This window comes from Tasmannia lanceolata, unplaced genomic scaffold, assembly GCF_043159265.1.
Source record: "Tasmannia lanceolata isolate RefF3 unplaced genomic scaffold, GAP_Taslan_0.1 ptg000011l, whole genome shotgun sequence".
Classification (NCBI taxonomy): Eukaryota; Viridiplantae; Streptophyta; class Magnoliopsida; order Canellales; family Winteraceae; genus Tasmannia; species Tasmannia lanceolata.
This window is the reverse complement of record NW_027518688.1, coordinates 27,597,254-27,610,049: the sequence shown is the minus strand read 5'-3', so window position 1 is coordinate 27,610,049 and position 12,796 is coordinate 27,597,254. Positions and strand designations below refer to the sequence as shown.

The 12,796-nt window shown below is 40.8% G+C and overlaps 1 protein-coding gene across 1 annotated transcript; it reads left to right on the top strand.

Moving 5' to 3' along the window:
* The first annotated feature begins 1,071 nt into the window (after positions 1-1,071).
* LOC143886891 (stromal 70 kDa heat shock-related protein, chloroplastic) lies at positions 1,072-11,291 on the top strand. Its single transcript, XM_077391060.1, has 8 exons — positions 1,072-1,865; positions 2,640-2,892; positions 7,117-7,196; positions 7,321-7,463; positions 7,567-7,665; positions 8,052-8,241; positions 9,869-10,267; positions 10,590-11,291. The coding sequence occupies exons 1-8, from the start codon at positions 1,302-1,304 to the stop codon at positions 10,986-10,988; spliced, it is 2,127 nt and encodes a 708-aa protein (XP_077247175.1). The 5' UTR covers positions 1,072-1,301; the 3' UTR covers positions 10,989-11,291.
* The last annotated feature ends 1,505 nt before the right edge of the window (positions 11,292-12,796 follow it).

Here is a 12,796-nt window from a genome sequence, read left to right as displayed (position 1 = left end):
TGTTAGTGGACTATTTGGTAAGACTTAGAGGGTGTCATTTGCTTTATATATGGTAAAGAACATATTATGTGTTGTTTCTTTTCCGTTTCCCTGGCAACTGAATGCGGATTCTACTGCTTTCTTAGCGGTTTCTTTTCCTTCCCGTTTCCTTCTGCCACGTCATTTCCGTTTCCTTTTCGTTTCCTACACGCAACTGAACACCCTTATAAAGTATTTGTAAGAGATGACCCCACTAAACCTAAATGGCTAACTTTCACCACTCACTCGAGCGCTAGGACTCGTTTCCATTTCCTTTATTTCTCAACATTACTCAACCATATGTAAAACGTTTCACGAATCAAAATGAATACAAAGACAAAACAAGCAACAAACGAAATTCAAATAAAATTCAGGGGTACTTTTGTCTCGTGAAGACAAAAAAAGAGGCGGTGAGTGGTGACAAGGTGAAGAAAATGGGGTGCAAGTAAGGGTGTCAATTTTGGCTCGGGCTCGGGTCGAATCCTTAACGAGCCGAGCCCGATTTAGGCCAGGCTCGGCTCGTTAAGAATTTAATATATTTAAATATATATATTATATATTAATATATACACTAAAAGGGTTGTCCATGGAGTGAAAGGGGGAGGCAAAATATGTCACTTCATTTTTGAAACCCCATTTGTTACTTGGACTACCCCCCCATAGTATAAAAAAAGTAGTCAAATTACACTAGATAGGGCTGTCCAGGGAAGATGAGGGTGTGAACTTAATATATCCTGAGCTCGGTAAGGCTCGCAAGCCTGGCCGAGCCTGACCAAGCCTGGTTCGAGCCCGAGCCGAGCTTTTGAGCTTAACGAGCCGAGCCGAGGCTGGGCAAGCTCGGCTCGTTTACACCCCTAGGTGCAAGTATCAGCCTAAAGAACATGTAACCCTAATCGACTAGAAACGAAGTAACTAGATCCTTCCCAGTTCCCCGATCCTAAGGCCAGTAATAACTCAACCGCAGAGAACTTTCTAGAATGCACACGTGTCAACACCTAACCCTCTCGCTCTCGAAGCCCTCGACCTCGCTCCTCGCTCCTCGCTCCTCTTATCTTCTCCCACGCAACATTCATTCACTCCATAGAGAAGAAAAACGCAGCCAGGAACACTGAAAAAAAAGAAAAAGAAAACCTAAGTAGGTGCGTGCAGATATCATTTTCCGAAGAACAAATTTAGCCAACATCTCTTCTTCATATTCCATCTGATTATCTAGGGTTAGGGTTAGGGGCTCCAATTCCCGAGCTTGAAATCCATTTCTAAGATCTACTTAGATTTCGGTCTCGATGGCGTCATCTTCGGCACAGATTCACGTTCTCGGCGGTGCCGGATTCGCCACTTCGAAGAGAACCGGAAATCGGACTACCGGAAATCGAACGGTGTTCTTCGGCCAGCGATTAAACGGCAGCGGATCTTCCTTGGGCCTGCCTAGGTCCGCTTTCTTGAAGATAAAGACGCGCGGCCGGAGGGAATCGGTGGGTCCTGTTCGCGTCGTGAATGAGAAGGTGGTCGGAATCGATCTCGGGACGACTAATTCGGCGGTGGCGGCCATGGAAGGAGGGAAACCGACGATAGTGACGAACGCCGAAGGCCAGAGAACGACTCCGTCGGTCGTGGCTTATACGAAGAACGGGGATCGGCTGGTAGGACAGATCGCAAAGCGGCAGGCGGTGGTGAATCCTGAGAACACGTTCTTCTCTGTGAAGAGATTTATTGGGAGGAAGATGTCGGAAGTGGATGAGGAATCGAAGCAGGTGTCGTATCGTGTGGTTAGGGATGATAATGGAAATGTAAAGCTTGATTGTCCAGCTATCGGAAAGCAGTTCGCAGCCGAGGAGATCTCTGCTCAGGTTCGATATTTTTTTTTAGGGTTTGTTAGGTTTTTTCTGAACGGTACACTTTTTTTTACTAGGGTTTTGCTAACGTGCACCTTATAGTTTGTTGTTTGGATCCTACATTTTTGGTTTAGGGTTTCGCTAACTTGCGCATTACCCTTTCTTTTTTGTATCATTATCGTTGGCCTGCTAGCTTTAATTTATTGTTTTTGTCATTATCCGCTCTGGAATCTCTTTCGAGGTAGCAAAGAGTGTAGTTAATTAATGTTATTGTGCCTTTATCTTGGGGGGAGATCTTTTTATTCTTTTTATTTCCTGTTTTCCTAGGTCTTATAGTTTTATATGTCAGGAGAAATATGCAATTCGTAATGATGAGTGCAACTGAGATCTTTTTGTCGATATTTCAGTTTTTGATGAGTTTCCTAGGCAAAATGGGAGGTATTTCATGATGAAGACTGTAGGAAGTTGTGTGTTTTTTTTTTTAATCTGATTGTTCGGTTCGATTTCCAGCAATTGATGATTTTGATTTGGCTCTCACTACTACTCCACGAGGATAAGACACAGTGTGTCATTCTGATAATTGTGTATTTTCTTTGACTTAGAAGAGATCAGTCTTTTTGTAGAGTTTTAATAAAGGGTAGTTAAAAATACTTACTATTATCTCTTTAGGCCTTTTTCTCGTCTTTTGTCGTTGTTTCCACTTTCCAGTATTCGGACCGGGATTTTTTTGTTTATCCTTTTACCTAACAGGAAGATATGTTTTTTTTTGTCTTTTTTTGGTCTGTTCAGGTTTTGAGAAAACTTGTGGATGATGCATCGAAGTTTTTAAATGATAAGGTCACTAAGGCAGTTGTTACAGTGCCAGCATACTTCAACGATTCCCAAAGGACAGCGACAAAGGATGCTGGTCGTATTGCTGGTTTAGAAGTTCTTCGTATTATCAATGAGCCTACTGCTGCTTCATTGGCATATGGTTTTGAGAAGAAGAATAATGAGACCATTTTAGTGTTTGACCTTGGGGGTGGCACATTTGATGTTTCAGGTATCAAGGCTATTCAGAACCTAAATTGTTGTCCCATTTGTCTTTTTGTCGCATACATGATGATATTCCTTATTTTTTATGTTTTGCTTGAAACTCGTAAGAACCTGAAATTGTATTCAGTATTGAAAATTAGATACATCATGGGGATTCATTCAAAATCAGTTCAACTGCTTGACCTATTGTTTTAAGTAGCTAATCTACATTGTTCTACAAATACCAACACACACACACATACAGGTGCGTGTGTGTATGTATGACCCTTGCTACCCCTGTAGGCATTATGGGAATGCCTTTGTACACGAAATTGGCCTACATACACGTCCAGCCTATGGGAAGAAATTTCTAATACTGATTTTTAGTTAGTGTGTATCGCACGGTTTAGTAAACCATACTAATGGATGGTTTGGGATGCTCAACATTTCACCATGTTGATTAGGGTCATTTAATCATGCAAAAAATTATTTACTGTCACATATTTTCATATAGTGTCCATTTGTCTCTCAGTTTCGGATTTTCGAACCTGATGTATCAGGTTGTAAGTCCTTAATTATTCTGTTCATTTCTTTTGGTTAGCTGCTTGTGAATTCCTTGGGCATTCACAACTTCACTGGCAGTTGCATTGTTTCAGTCATTTTTAAGGCTTTAGCTGAATTGGCATTTTCATATCGTATTTGCACATCCTATTCATATACTTAGTTGAAACAACTAATCTTTCAACTGCTGTGCAATTCCTACCCAACTCTGTCCAATTCGTTTTTTAAATGCTAAGTTTGTCCAATTCTTTCTTTTTTGAACTGTTCGTGAGTTCTTTCGTCCAGGTTAATGCACCTTTTAGGACTCTACAAGAATCGGATTCGGGTTTGGAGTACTCCTGAAAATCATTTCAACCTTGACTTGTAGTTTGGACTATAATTATTTATTTAATGTGGAGTTTGTTATGTTATCAAACTCAAGCTGACTATAATGGGAGCTCATCTTTTGAGTTCTTCGTGGGTCTAAATTAACGTCATGTGTAAATCGTTTGGCACATTATTTATGTACTCTACATATTGAGCACGAATCATTTGGAAAAAAATAAATTATTGTAGGAGTTTCATGTAGTCTTTTATGATCTCGTTTGAATAAATTTCAAATATATTTGCAAAGAAAACCTGTATTGAGCAGATAGGGGTATGTATTCTTTCATTTAATATGCAGAGATAGTTGGTCTTGCAGTTGGTTTTTCCTTCCTTTCTTTTTACAAGTTAGGTTGTAAGTTTGACTAAAGGAAAGTTGCTGTTCCATCCAACCTCTGGCAAGGTTGTTTGTTTGCACCAATGTTTAAAAACTCCAACTCAGACAAGGCTTGAAGAAGGTGATATGGAGTCGACTAGGGAAAATTAATGATTGATGCTATCAATTTGTCATTAACCGCTGCCAGTCAATGGAGTTTTTGATGGATTTGGTAGGGGGAAATGAGAACCTGGCCTAGGTAAAAAGGAGTCAACTCTTGCGAGTTGATGATTGACCCAGGGAGTTTTTAAACAGTGTTTTTACACCCATGACAGTTGATTTGTACCTCATGGAGGCAACAGAGTGGGAATGTTTTGTATAGGAAAATTCTGACACAATATGATATGACATTGATATTGTATTGGTATTGGATATTACATTGATTCTTCTTTTATAGTTAAGCATCATCGTTCTTTGTCGTTTGTGCTACATATTTTCAATTCAAAGGTTGAGCATCTGAGTTTTTATATGCTAATTTCAGTATGTTGTTGAATTCCGTTTTTATGTTAATTTTCGTTATGGTTCCTAATTTTTTTATATGTATGTTGTATCCCATGATGAGTAACACCCTTATGAAAATGAATATTTTTTTGCTATTTGGCACAATACATATTGTAACTGGTCAGTGTCAGAAGTATTCAGCTGGTCATGTTGATAAAGGAAAAATACACTTAGACCCCCTGTGGTTTCTGACACATTCAACTTAACCCCTAATGTTTAAAAAGTTACAAGTAGACCCCCTGTGGTTTCAATTTGTGTAAGGTAGACGGTAGACCCCCTCAATTGACGGTTCGTCCACAGATTGAAGGGTTAGGATGATCCTATGGAGCTGATTTTTTGGGCACACCCTATCTATGTCAGGGCCCATCAAATGAACGCTTTGGATCATCCAAACAATGTGAGCCCACTGTGTTTTTGGTAGTGTTTGGATTCGGGTATGGGGTTTGGGCCCACTACCAAATACACAGTGGGCCCACATTGGTTGGATGACCCAAAGCGTTCATTTGATGGGCCGTGACATAGATAGGGTGTGCCCAAAAAATCAGCTCCATAGGATCATCCTAGCCCTTCAATCTGTGGACGAACCGTCAACTGAGGGGGTCTACCTTACACAAATCGAAACCACAGGGGGTCTACATGTAACTTTTTAAACATTAGGGGTTAAGTTGAATGTGTCAGAAACCACAGGGGGTCTAAGTGTATTCTTCCCTTGTTTTAAAAACTCGTTCTTTGACATAGACATGGCCAAGGTAAAAGGAAGTCAGCTCAGGCGAATTAATAATTGACATGATCAACTCTTCGTTAACTTGGGATAGTCAAAGGAGTTTTTGATTCACTTGATAGGGCAAAAACCGGACTTGGATGAGAACTCATCCAAGTCAAAACTGATTGAAGACCCCAGGACTTTTTAAACAGTGATTGATACATTAAAAATTAGTGCTGCAGTTCAAAAATAAATAAATAAAACGGAAGTAGAAAAGATGATTAGCTGCTTTCTTTATCGTGTGAATAGGAGGAAGACTTTTTCATTCATGTATTGCTTCTCAAATTGCCAGCTGCAGTCCATTTATATTGCTTATAGAGTTTATGCAATTTGAGCTGTGTTTGTGGTGATGGCATCCGCTCCAGACCACATTGAGTTTTCTATTTGTTTTGAAATGTCATTATGTATGTGCGCCATAGTCACAAATATCTCTAATATTTTTGAAGACATCACGATATTTTGTGTTATTTTGATATTAAAATCCAAAATTATTGCTAGTTTTTTTTTTTAAATATTGAGATGTCTCATTACTGTATATTTTACCGCAAAAATATTGCGATACATTTATGATATTATTTGTTACCCTATATTTTCATAAATATTATATTTTATATATTTTAAAATTACAACTGATCTCAACTAAGCCTTTGTCCCAAACTAGTTGGGGTCGGCTAATGAATCCTTTAGAAAATTTTCATGAAGAAAGTGAAAGGATCCACTCGGCTCAAATTGACTAAGTCTAAACCAGACACTAGCTCGGGTCATCTACATGGATCATTTTCTTCCATCCTATCCTATCTAAGGTCATGTTCTCTGTTATGTTCCTAGCCCTCAAGTCTTTCCTCACTCTTTCTACCCAAGTTGTTTTCGATCTGCCCCTATCTCTTTTTACTCCATCAACTTGGCACGAGTCACTTCTTCTCATTGGAGCATCCAAAGGCCTATGCTATATATACCCAAATCATCTTAAGCGGTGCTCTCATCTTCTCTCCTCAATTGGTGCCACCCCCACCTTTTTATGGATGTCTTCATTTTTAATTCGATCTAATCTTGTGTGGCCGTACATCCATCTCTAAGCATTCGCATCTCCGCGACACTCATCTTATGCACATGCTGCTTCTTGGTGGCCCAACATTCTGAGCCGTACAGCATGGCTGGCCTCACATCCGTCTTATAAAACTTTCCCTTCAACTTGGTAGGTATTTTACGATCGCACAAAACTCCTGAAGCATGCTTCCATTTCAACCAACTTGCTCTTATTATGTGGTTAGCATCCTCTTCAATCTCTCCTTCCTTATGTAGGATTGAACCAAGAGCGAAAGATATCACTCTTAGATACCTCTTGTCCAGTCACATTCACTACATCGTCGTCCCGCCTCCTTACATTACTAAAGTTGCATTCCATATACTATGTCTCAGTTTTAAAATATTTATATTTTTAATTTTTTTTTTTAATTTTGCAGTTTTTTGCAATATACGCTTGAAAATAACAAAATAAAATAAAATCCAAGGAGTCACCCTTCTCGAGAAATTCGTTAGACAGATATCTGTGACTATGATGGGCACAACTGCACATGCATGTGAAATGAAGCACAGCTTTTATTACTTGTAATAGCTTATTGTCTTAAATCTGGACTCTACTTAGCATTTCTATTTTTTTTTTCAAATGCTTGCCTGTTTTATTGCAGTTCTTGAGGTTGGTGATGGAGTGTTTGAGGTGCTTTCTACCTCCGGAGACACACACTTGGGTGGTGATGACTTTGACAAGGTTGGATAATTTTGTTCCATTGTTATAAAAACAATTTATTGCCAATTACATGTGGTATTGTAGATGGTTATTTTTGTTTTGCTCTTATTGTTTTTTTTTGCTTGTGCATCTTTCATTCATGTAGAGGATTGTAGATTGGCTTGCTTTAAGTTTCAAGAGAGATGAAGGTATCGATCTTCTTAAGGACAAACAAGCTCTTCAGCGTCTCACTGAAACAGCTGAGAAGGCCAAGATGGAGCTATCATCCTTGACTCAGACAAATATTAGGTTAGTAATATACCTTCTTGCTTTGGTGAGCTCATGGATGGGGGTGTTCATCTCTCTCTTTATTTACTGTGTTTTACTGAGAATGAGCCTCTTCTTTTCCCAGCTTGCCTTTCATTACCGCAACTGCAGATGGCCCCAAACACATTGAGACAACCCTTACAAGAGCCACATTTGAGGAGCTGTGCTCAGACTTGCTGGACAGGTATATGTAGTTTCCTGTTTAATGATCCTCATTTATACTGTCAGGACTATTTGGGGAACAACAAATTGACAGTAGTACACGCACTCCCATTTTCCTCACCGAGGGGGAATGGGAAGGCCATAACATCCACACTTCGAAATTATTATGACTGCTGCCCCAAAACATCAGAATTTGCCCGGAGTTTATTAAACCGATTTGAATTCCCCTGTAGGATGTAAGTTGGGTTGCTTGTTCTTCATTTTTAGGGGAAGATGCCTCTTTCCCACTTTTCAAATGATTTAGGCACACCCCATTATTGTTTGTGATTGACACTACCACTTTTAATTTCGTGATGGTTGTATTTCTGATTTTTACGCTGGAATTTATTTCTCTTGTGTGTTGCTTAGGCTTAAGACTCCTGTGGAAAATTCCTTGAGGGATGCAAAGCTTTCCTACAAGGATTTAGATGAGGTGATCCTTGTTGGTGGATCAACGAGAATACCAGCTGTTCAAGAAGTAGTGAAGAAGCTCACCGGGAAAGAGCCCAATGTCACTGTCAACCCTGATGAAGTTGTTGCTCTTGGTGCTGCCGTTCAGGTCAGTCATTTAATCATCTGCAATTTATCTTTGTCTGAGCTCTCTCTGAAAGCTCTTGTTTCTTCTGTTTGAAATTATTGTTAGTGAAAACTAAGGCTCTCTGTGACTTATAGAGTCAGTAATAGGAGTGCCATGAACATGCACAATTAAATACAATTGATTGTTAGCAAGTCATCGAGTTACATCAAAAGAATGTAATGTGTTTGCTATTTCTGCATTTAACTTTTTGGCAAAAGGCTATATGTAAGCACAATAATTTGTCCTTCTGTTTTTTTTCAACGTAGTTTAGTGGGAGAAACATATAAAATGGAATCAGTTGCAACCTGTGTAACCACGGGGCATTCCAGTTCTATAAATGCTGCCTGCTCATCGTGAGCACAATTGACAAGGCTACGATAATCTTGTCATTATTTTTAAAAATTAATTGGGGAAATTATATTTATACCCCCTCTAGTTTCTGACAAATCCACTTCTACCCTGTAGTTTAAAACGTGACAACTACACCCCCTATAGTTTCAATTTGTATAAGGTAGGCCCCCTCAATTGACGGTTCATCCACAGATTGAAGGGTTAGGCCCCTCAATTGACGGTTCATCCACAGATTGAAGGGTTAGGATGATCTGATGGAGCTGATTTTTTGGGCACACCCTATCTATGTCAGGGCCCATCAAATGAACGCTTTGGATCATCCAAACAATGTGGGCCCATTCCCGAATCCGAACACTACCAAAAACATAGTGGGCCCACATTGTTTGGATGATCCAAAGCGTTCATTTGATGGGCCCTGACATAGATAGGGTGTGCCTAAAAAATCAGCTCCATCGGATCATCCTAACCCTTCAATCTGTGGACGACTCGTCACCTGAGGGGGTATACCTTACACAAATTGAAACCACAGGGGGTTGTAGTTGTCACGTTTTAAACAATAGGGGTAGAAGTGGATGTGTCAGAAACTAGAGGGGGTGTAAATGTAATTTTCCCAAAATTAATTTGATGTTGCTTTTAGGAAGACCCGACAAGTCATGATTTTCCCGAGCTACCTAATTTCGTTAGTACCTGAATTACTGAATATGTCATTTCCTGCTGCGCTAAAAATTTTCTTTGTTTAGATAGACATTTTTCTGTTTCTTATGCTTTTATGAACTAATCTTTTGATATCATATCATCTTCCAATATTATTTTACTGGATTTGCTAGCCAATTTTGCGGAAAGCTATTTCACGGCTAGCTTTTGCATGTGAGAACAGCCGCGCATGTTGACTTTTTGGCAGATTTTGTCTTATTCATTTAATTCATCTGAGGTGGCTCTTCACACATGCAAAAGCCAGCCGTGAAATGGCTTTCCACGAAATTGGCTAGCAAATCCCTTGTTTTACATTTTTTCATCTGTCAATTTTTTCCAGGCTCGCTGTGTCTGACACATTGTGTTGTCTTATAATTGCCCATATAAAGTTACACGCTTTATAGATTTCAGTTGATTCTTGTGAGCACTGGGCTGTAAAAAAATTATGGAAGCGCCAACTTGTTGACGATGTTTTACCATTACCCATGAGGAATATGTCAGGTAAATCATGCATGTGTATTATGGGACCGCCATCTTATTGTATGACTGTTTCCTCAAATTTCAGGCAGGGGTCTTGGCTGGAGATGTCAGTGATATTGTGCTTTTGGATGTAACACCATTATCCTTGGGTTTGGAGACTTTGGGTGGGGTCATGACAAAGATCATTCCCAGGAATACGACGTTACCCACCTCAAAATCTGAGGTCTTCTCAACAGCAGCTGATGGGCAGACAAGTGTTGAGATCAATGTTCTCCAGGGGGAGAGGGAGTTTGTGAGAGACAACAAATCAATTGGCAGCTTCCGCCTTGATGGGATTCCACCTGCTGTACGTGGTGTCCCTCAGATTGAAGTCAAATTTGACATTGACGCCAATGGCATTCTCTCTGTCACTGCTGTTGACAAGGGCACCGGGAAGAAGCAGGACATCACCATAACAGGTGCCAGCACCTTGCCCAGTGATGAGGTACGTTTCCTAATACTCCTAGAATTGCAAATAGATCACTTAAATTAGTATTCAGATTACATGTGATCACCTTTTGAAACTTAACCCTGAGTTAGGACTTGGGAGAGTAGCTTTTTTTCTCAAAGACAAAATAGCAAAATGGAGAAAGTAGCTTTTGCAACCTTAATACCTTCTCCAAAAAAGCCCAGGTTCTGGGGAAAATATAATGTGACCTATTTGGCTTTTTAGTGCATGACTAGGTTTGGGTAGAGTAGATTTTAGTGTTACTTATATTCTAGTTTTGCCTGTCATAGTTTAAACGTTGAATGTCAAATCAACTCAGGTGGATAGAATGGTGAAGGAGGCAGAGAGGTTTGCGAAGGAAGACAAGGAGAAGAGGGATGCCATAGACACAAAGAACCAGGCAGATTCCCTCGTCTACCAGACAGAGAAGCAACTGAAAGAGCTGGGAGACAAGATCCCTGGTCCTGTCAAGGAGAAGGTGGAGGCCAAACTTAAAGAACTCAAAGATTCCATGTCGACCGGATCGACTCAAGGCATGAAAGACGCCATGAATGCACTCAACCAGGAGGTGATGCAGATAGGCCAATCTCTCTACAACCAGCCTGGTCCCGGTGCAACTGGAGCTGGGCCTACCCCTGGGCCGGATGCTGGGCCTGCTAGTGGCAAAGCACCTGATGGTGGTGATGTCATTGACGCTGATTTCACTGATAGCAAGTGAGTATTGTTTTCGTTTTGGTATTCTGTATAGGATGTTATTTGGTGTGGGAGGGGTTTGGTATTAGGGCCAATTCTCTTCCCGAGTCCGTGTTGTGGGGGTTTTGGAATGAGATTTAAGTAGAAGACAATGGGATAGAAACTGTTAGGAAACCCACAATAGCAAAGAAACAAGTTTTTATTGGAAAGGGGAATGAGAATCCTTGTTTTATTGAAAAATTGCAAGCATAGATGCTATCGAGAAACAATAATTCTTGATTTATCTTGTAAAATAGCATTGATGCGAAACTTAGCGGCTTCTCATGTTTCTCTTGGCTACTTGATTGCCTCTTTGATCACCCCCTCACCCAACTTGAGGGGCGTGTCTCAATCTCCATCAAGCGATCAGTATCGTTTAGGGGCGAACCCTGTAGCGAGAAGGGCCGAAGGCCAGTAGAAGGAAAGCTTGCGACAACTATCAATTGCATTAATCAACCAATGGCCGGATCATTTTACTGTGGGACAGGTGGGGCTCAAGGGTGGTCGATGTGGGAGGACCGACTTTATTTATAATCTTGGCCCTTATTGATTCTTAACAAATTAGGTTTATGTTCGTCAACCATTCTCGTTGTCTGAATTTTGGAGTGGGTAGAACAGAATCACCAGGGACGAACTCTGTTTCTTGGGCTTCAAATTGTGTATACTTTTGAGTCCAATAATCAGTTTTAGACTAAAAATAATCAGTTTTAGACTAAAAATGGCTCGCAAAATCTAACATGAAAAGGGGCCTTAGTTCCACAAATTTTGAACAGCTTGAATCTCGGTCTCCAAGACCGACCACTACTAGGTCGATCCCTTTTTATTTATGAGCAACTCCCTCTTTCGTCAAGATATCAGCCTCTGCCATTTGCCGAGCGGGGTGAATGAAAGACGGGGAGATCCTCCGACAATAGTAGCGGATTTTCAGGATTGCGTTTGCCAATTTCCACGGACCGCGCGCGAACCGAACCTTTGGCCCAAGGAAAGGATGGATGGTCAACCGCCTGTCAGCCTCCAAAGTAAAGCTTCCGCTTCCGCTTCATTTGAATCCAAGATGCCGATTGGGCCGGAGAAAGACCTCCATGTCCTACCTTCAACATAAATGAGGCCACCAGTTCATGCCGGTTCAGTTTCCCCTTTGTGCTGCCGTCAGAATTCAACTTGAGAGAGCCAATGCGTGGTGCTGTCCACTGAGGTGCAGGGCCACTTTTACTCTCTTTCCCATATAATTGCCCTCCAGCTTCGGATAATTTTAGCCGTGGTATAAGGAGTGGTAATACCACCTGCTCGTGCCCAAGGCACCGAATCTGCTTTAATGTTGGATATAATCTTCCCGGCACATCTTTCTTTGTCTTCGAAAATCCCCACCCAACACACACACACACACACACAACTGTGCCACACAATAGCATGGGGAAGAAGGCGACATAGGATACGCTCCATCGTTCCAAATGGGCAGACGCCCAATAAAAAAAGGGTCTTCTTAGACCCTGTTCGTTTGATTGTGAGTTCATTTAATTTTGAGTCCAATAATTGGTTTAACTCGCAATCAGTTGGCATAATCTTAAATGAACAGGGCTTTAATGGAGCGATGGAGTACCCATGAAAAACCAAAGCATCAGATTATGGCCCTCCGAATAGAGAAAAAGAAAGGGCAAAGTAAAAGGAGATGCTTGATGGATTCCTCAGCAGGCTTGCATAGAATACATCATAGAGAGGTGCCCCGCTTAAGCCTACTACAAGTATTGATCCTTCGATTAACCACTGTCCAGGCAAAAGCGGAGACCCTCAGGG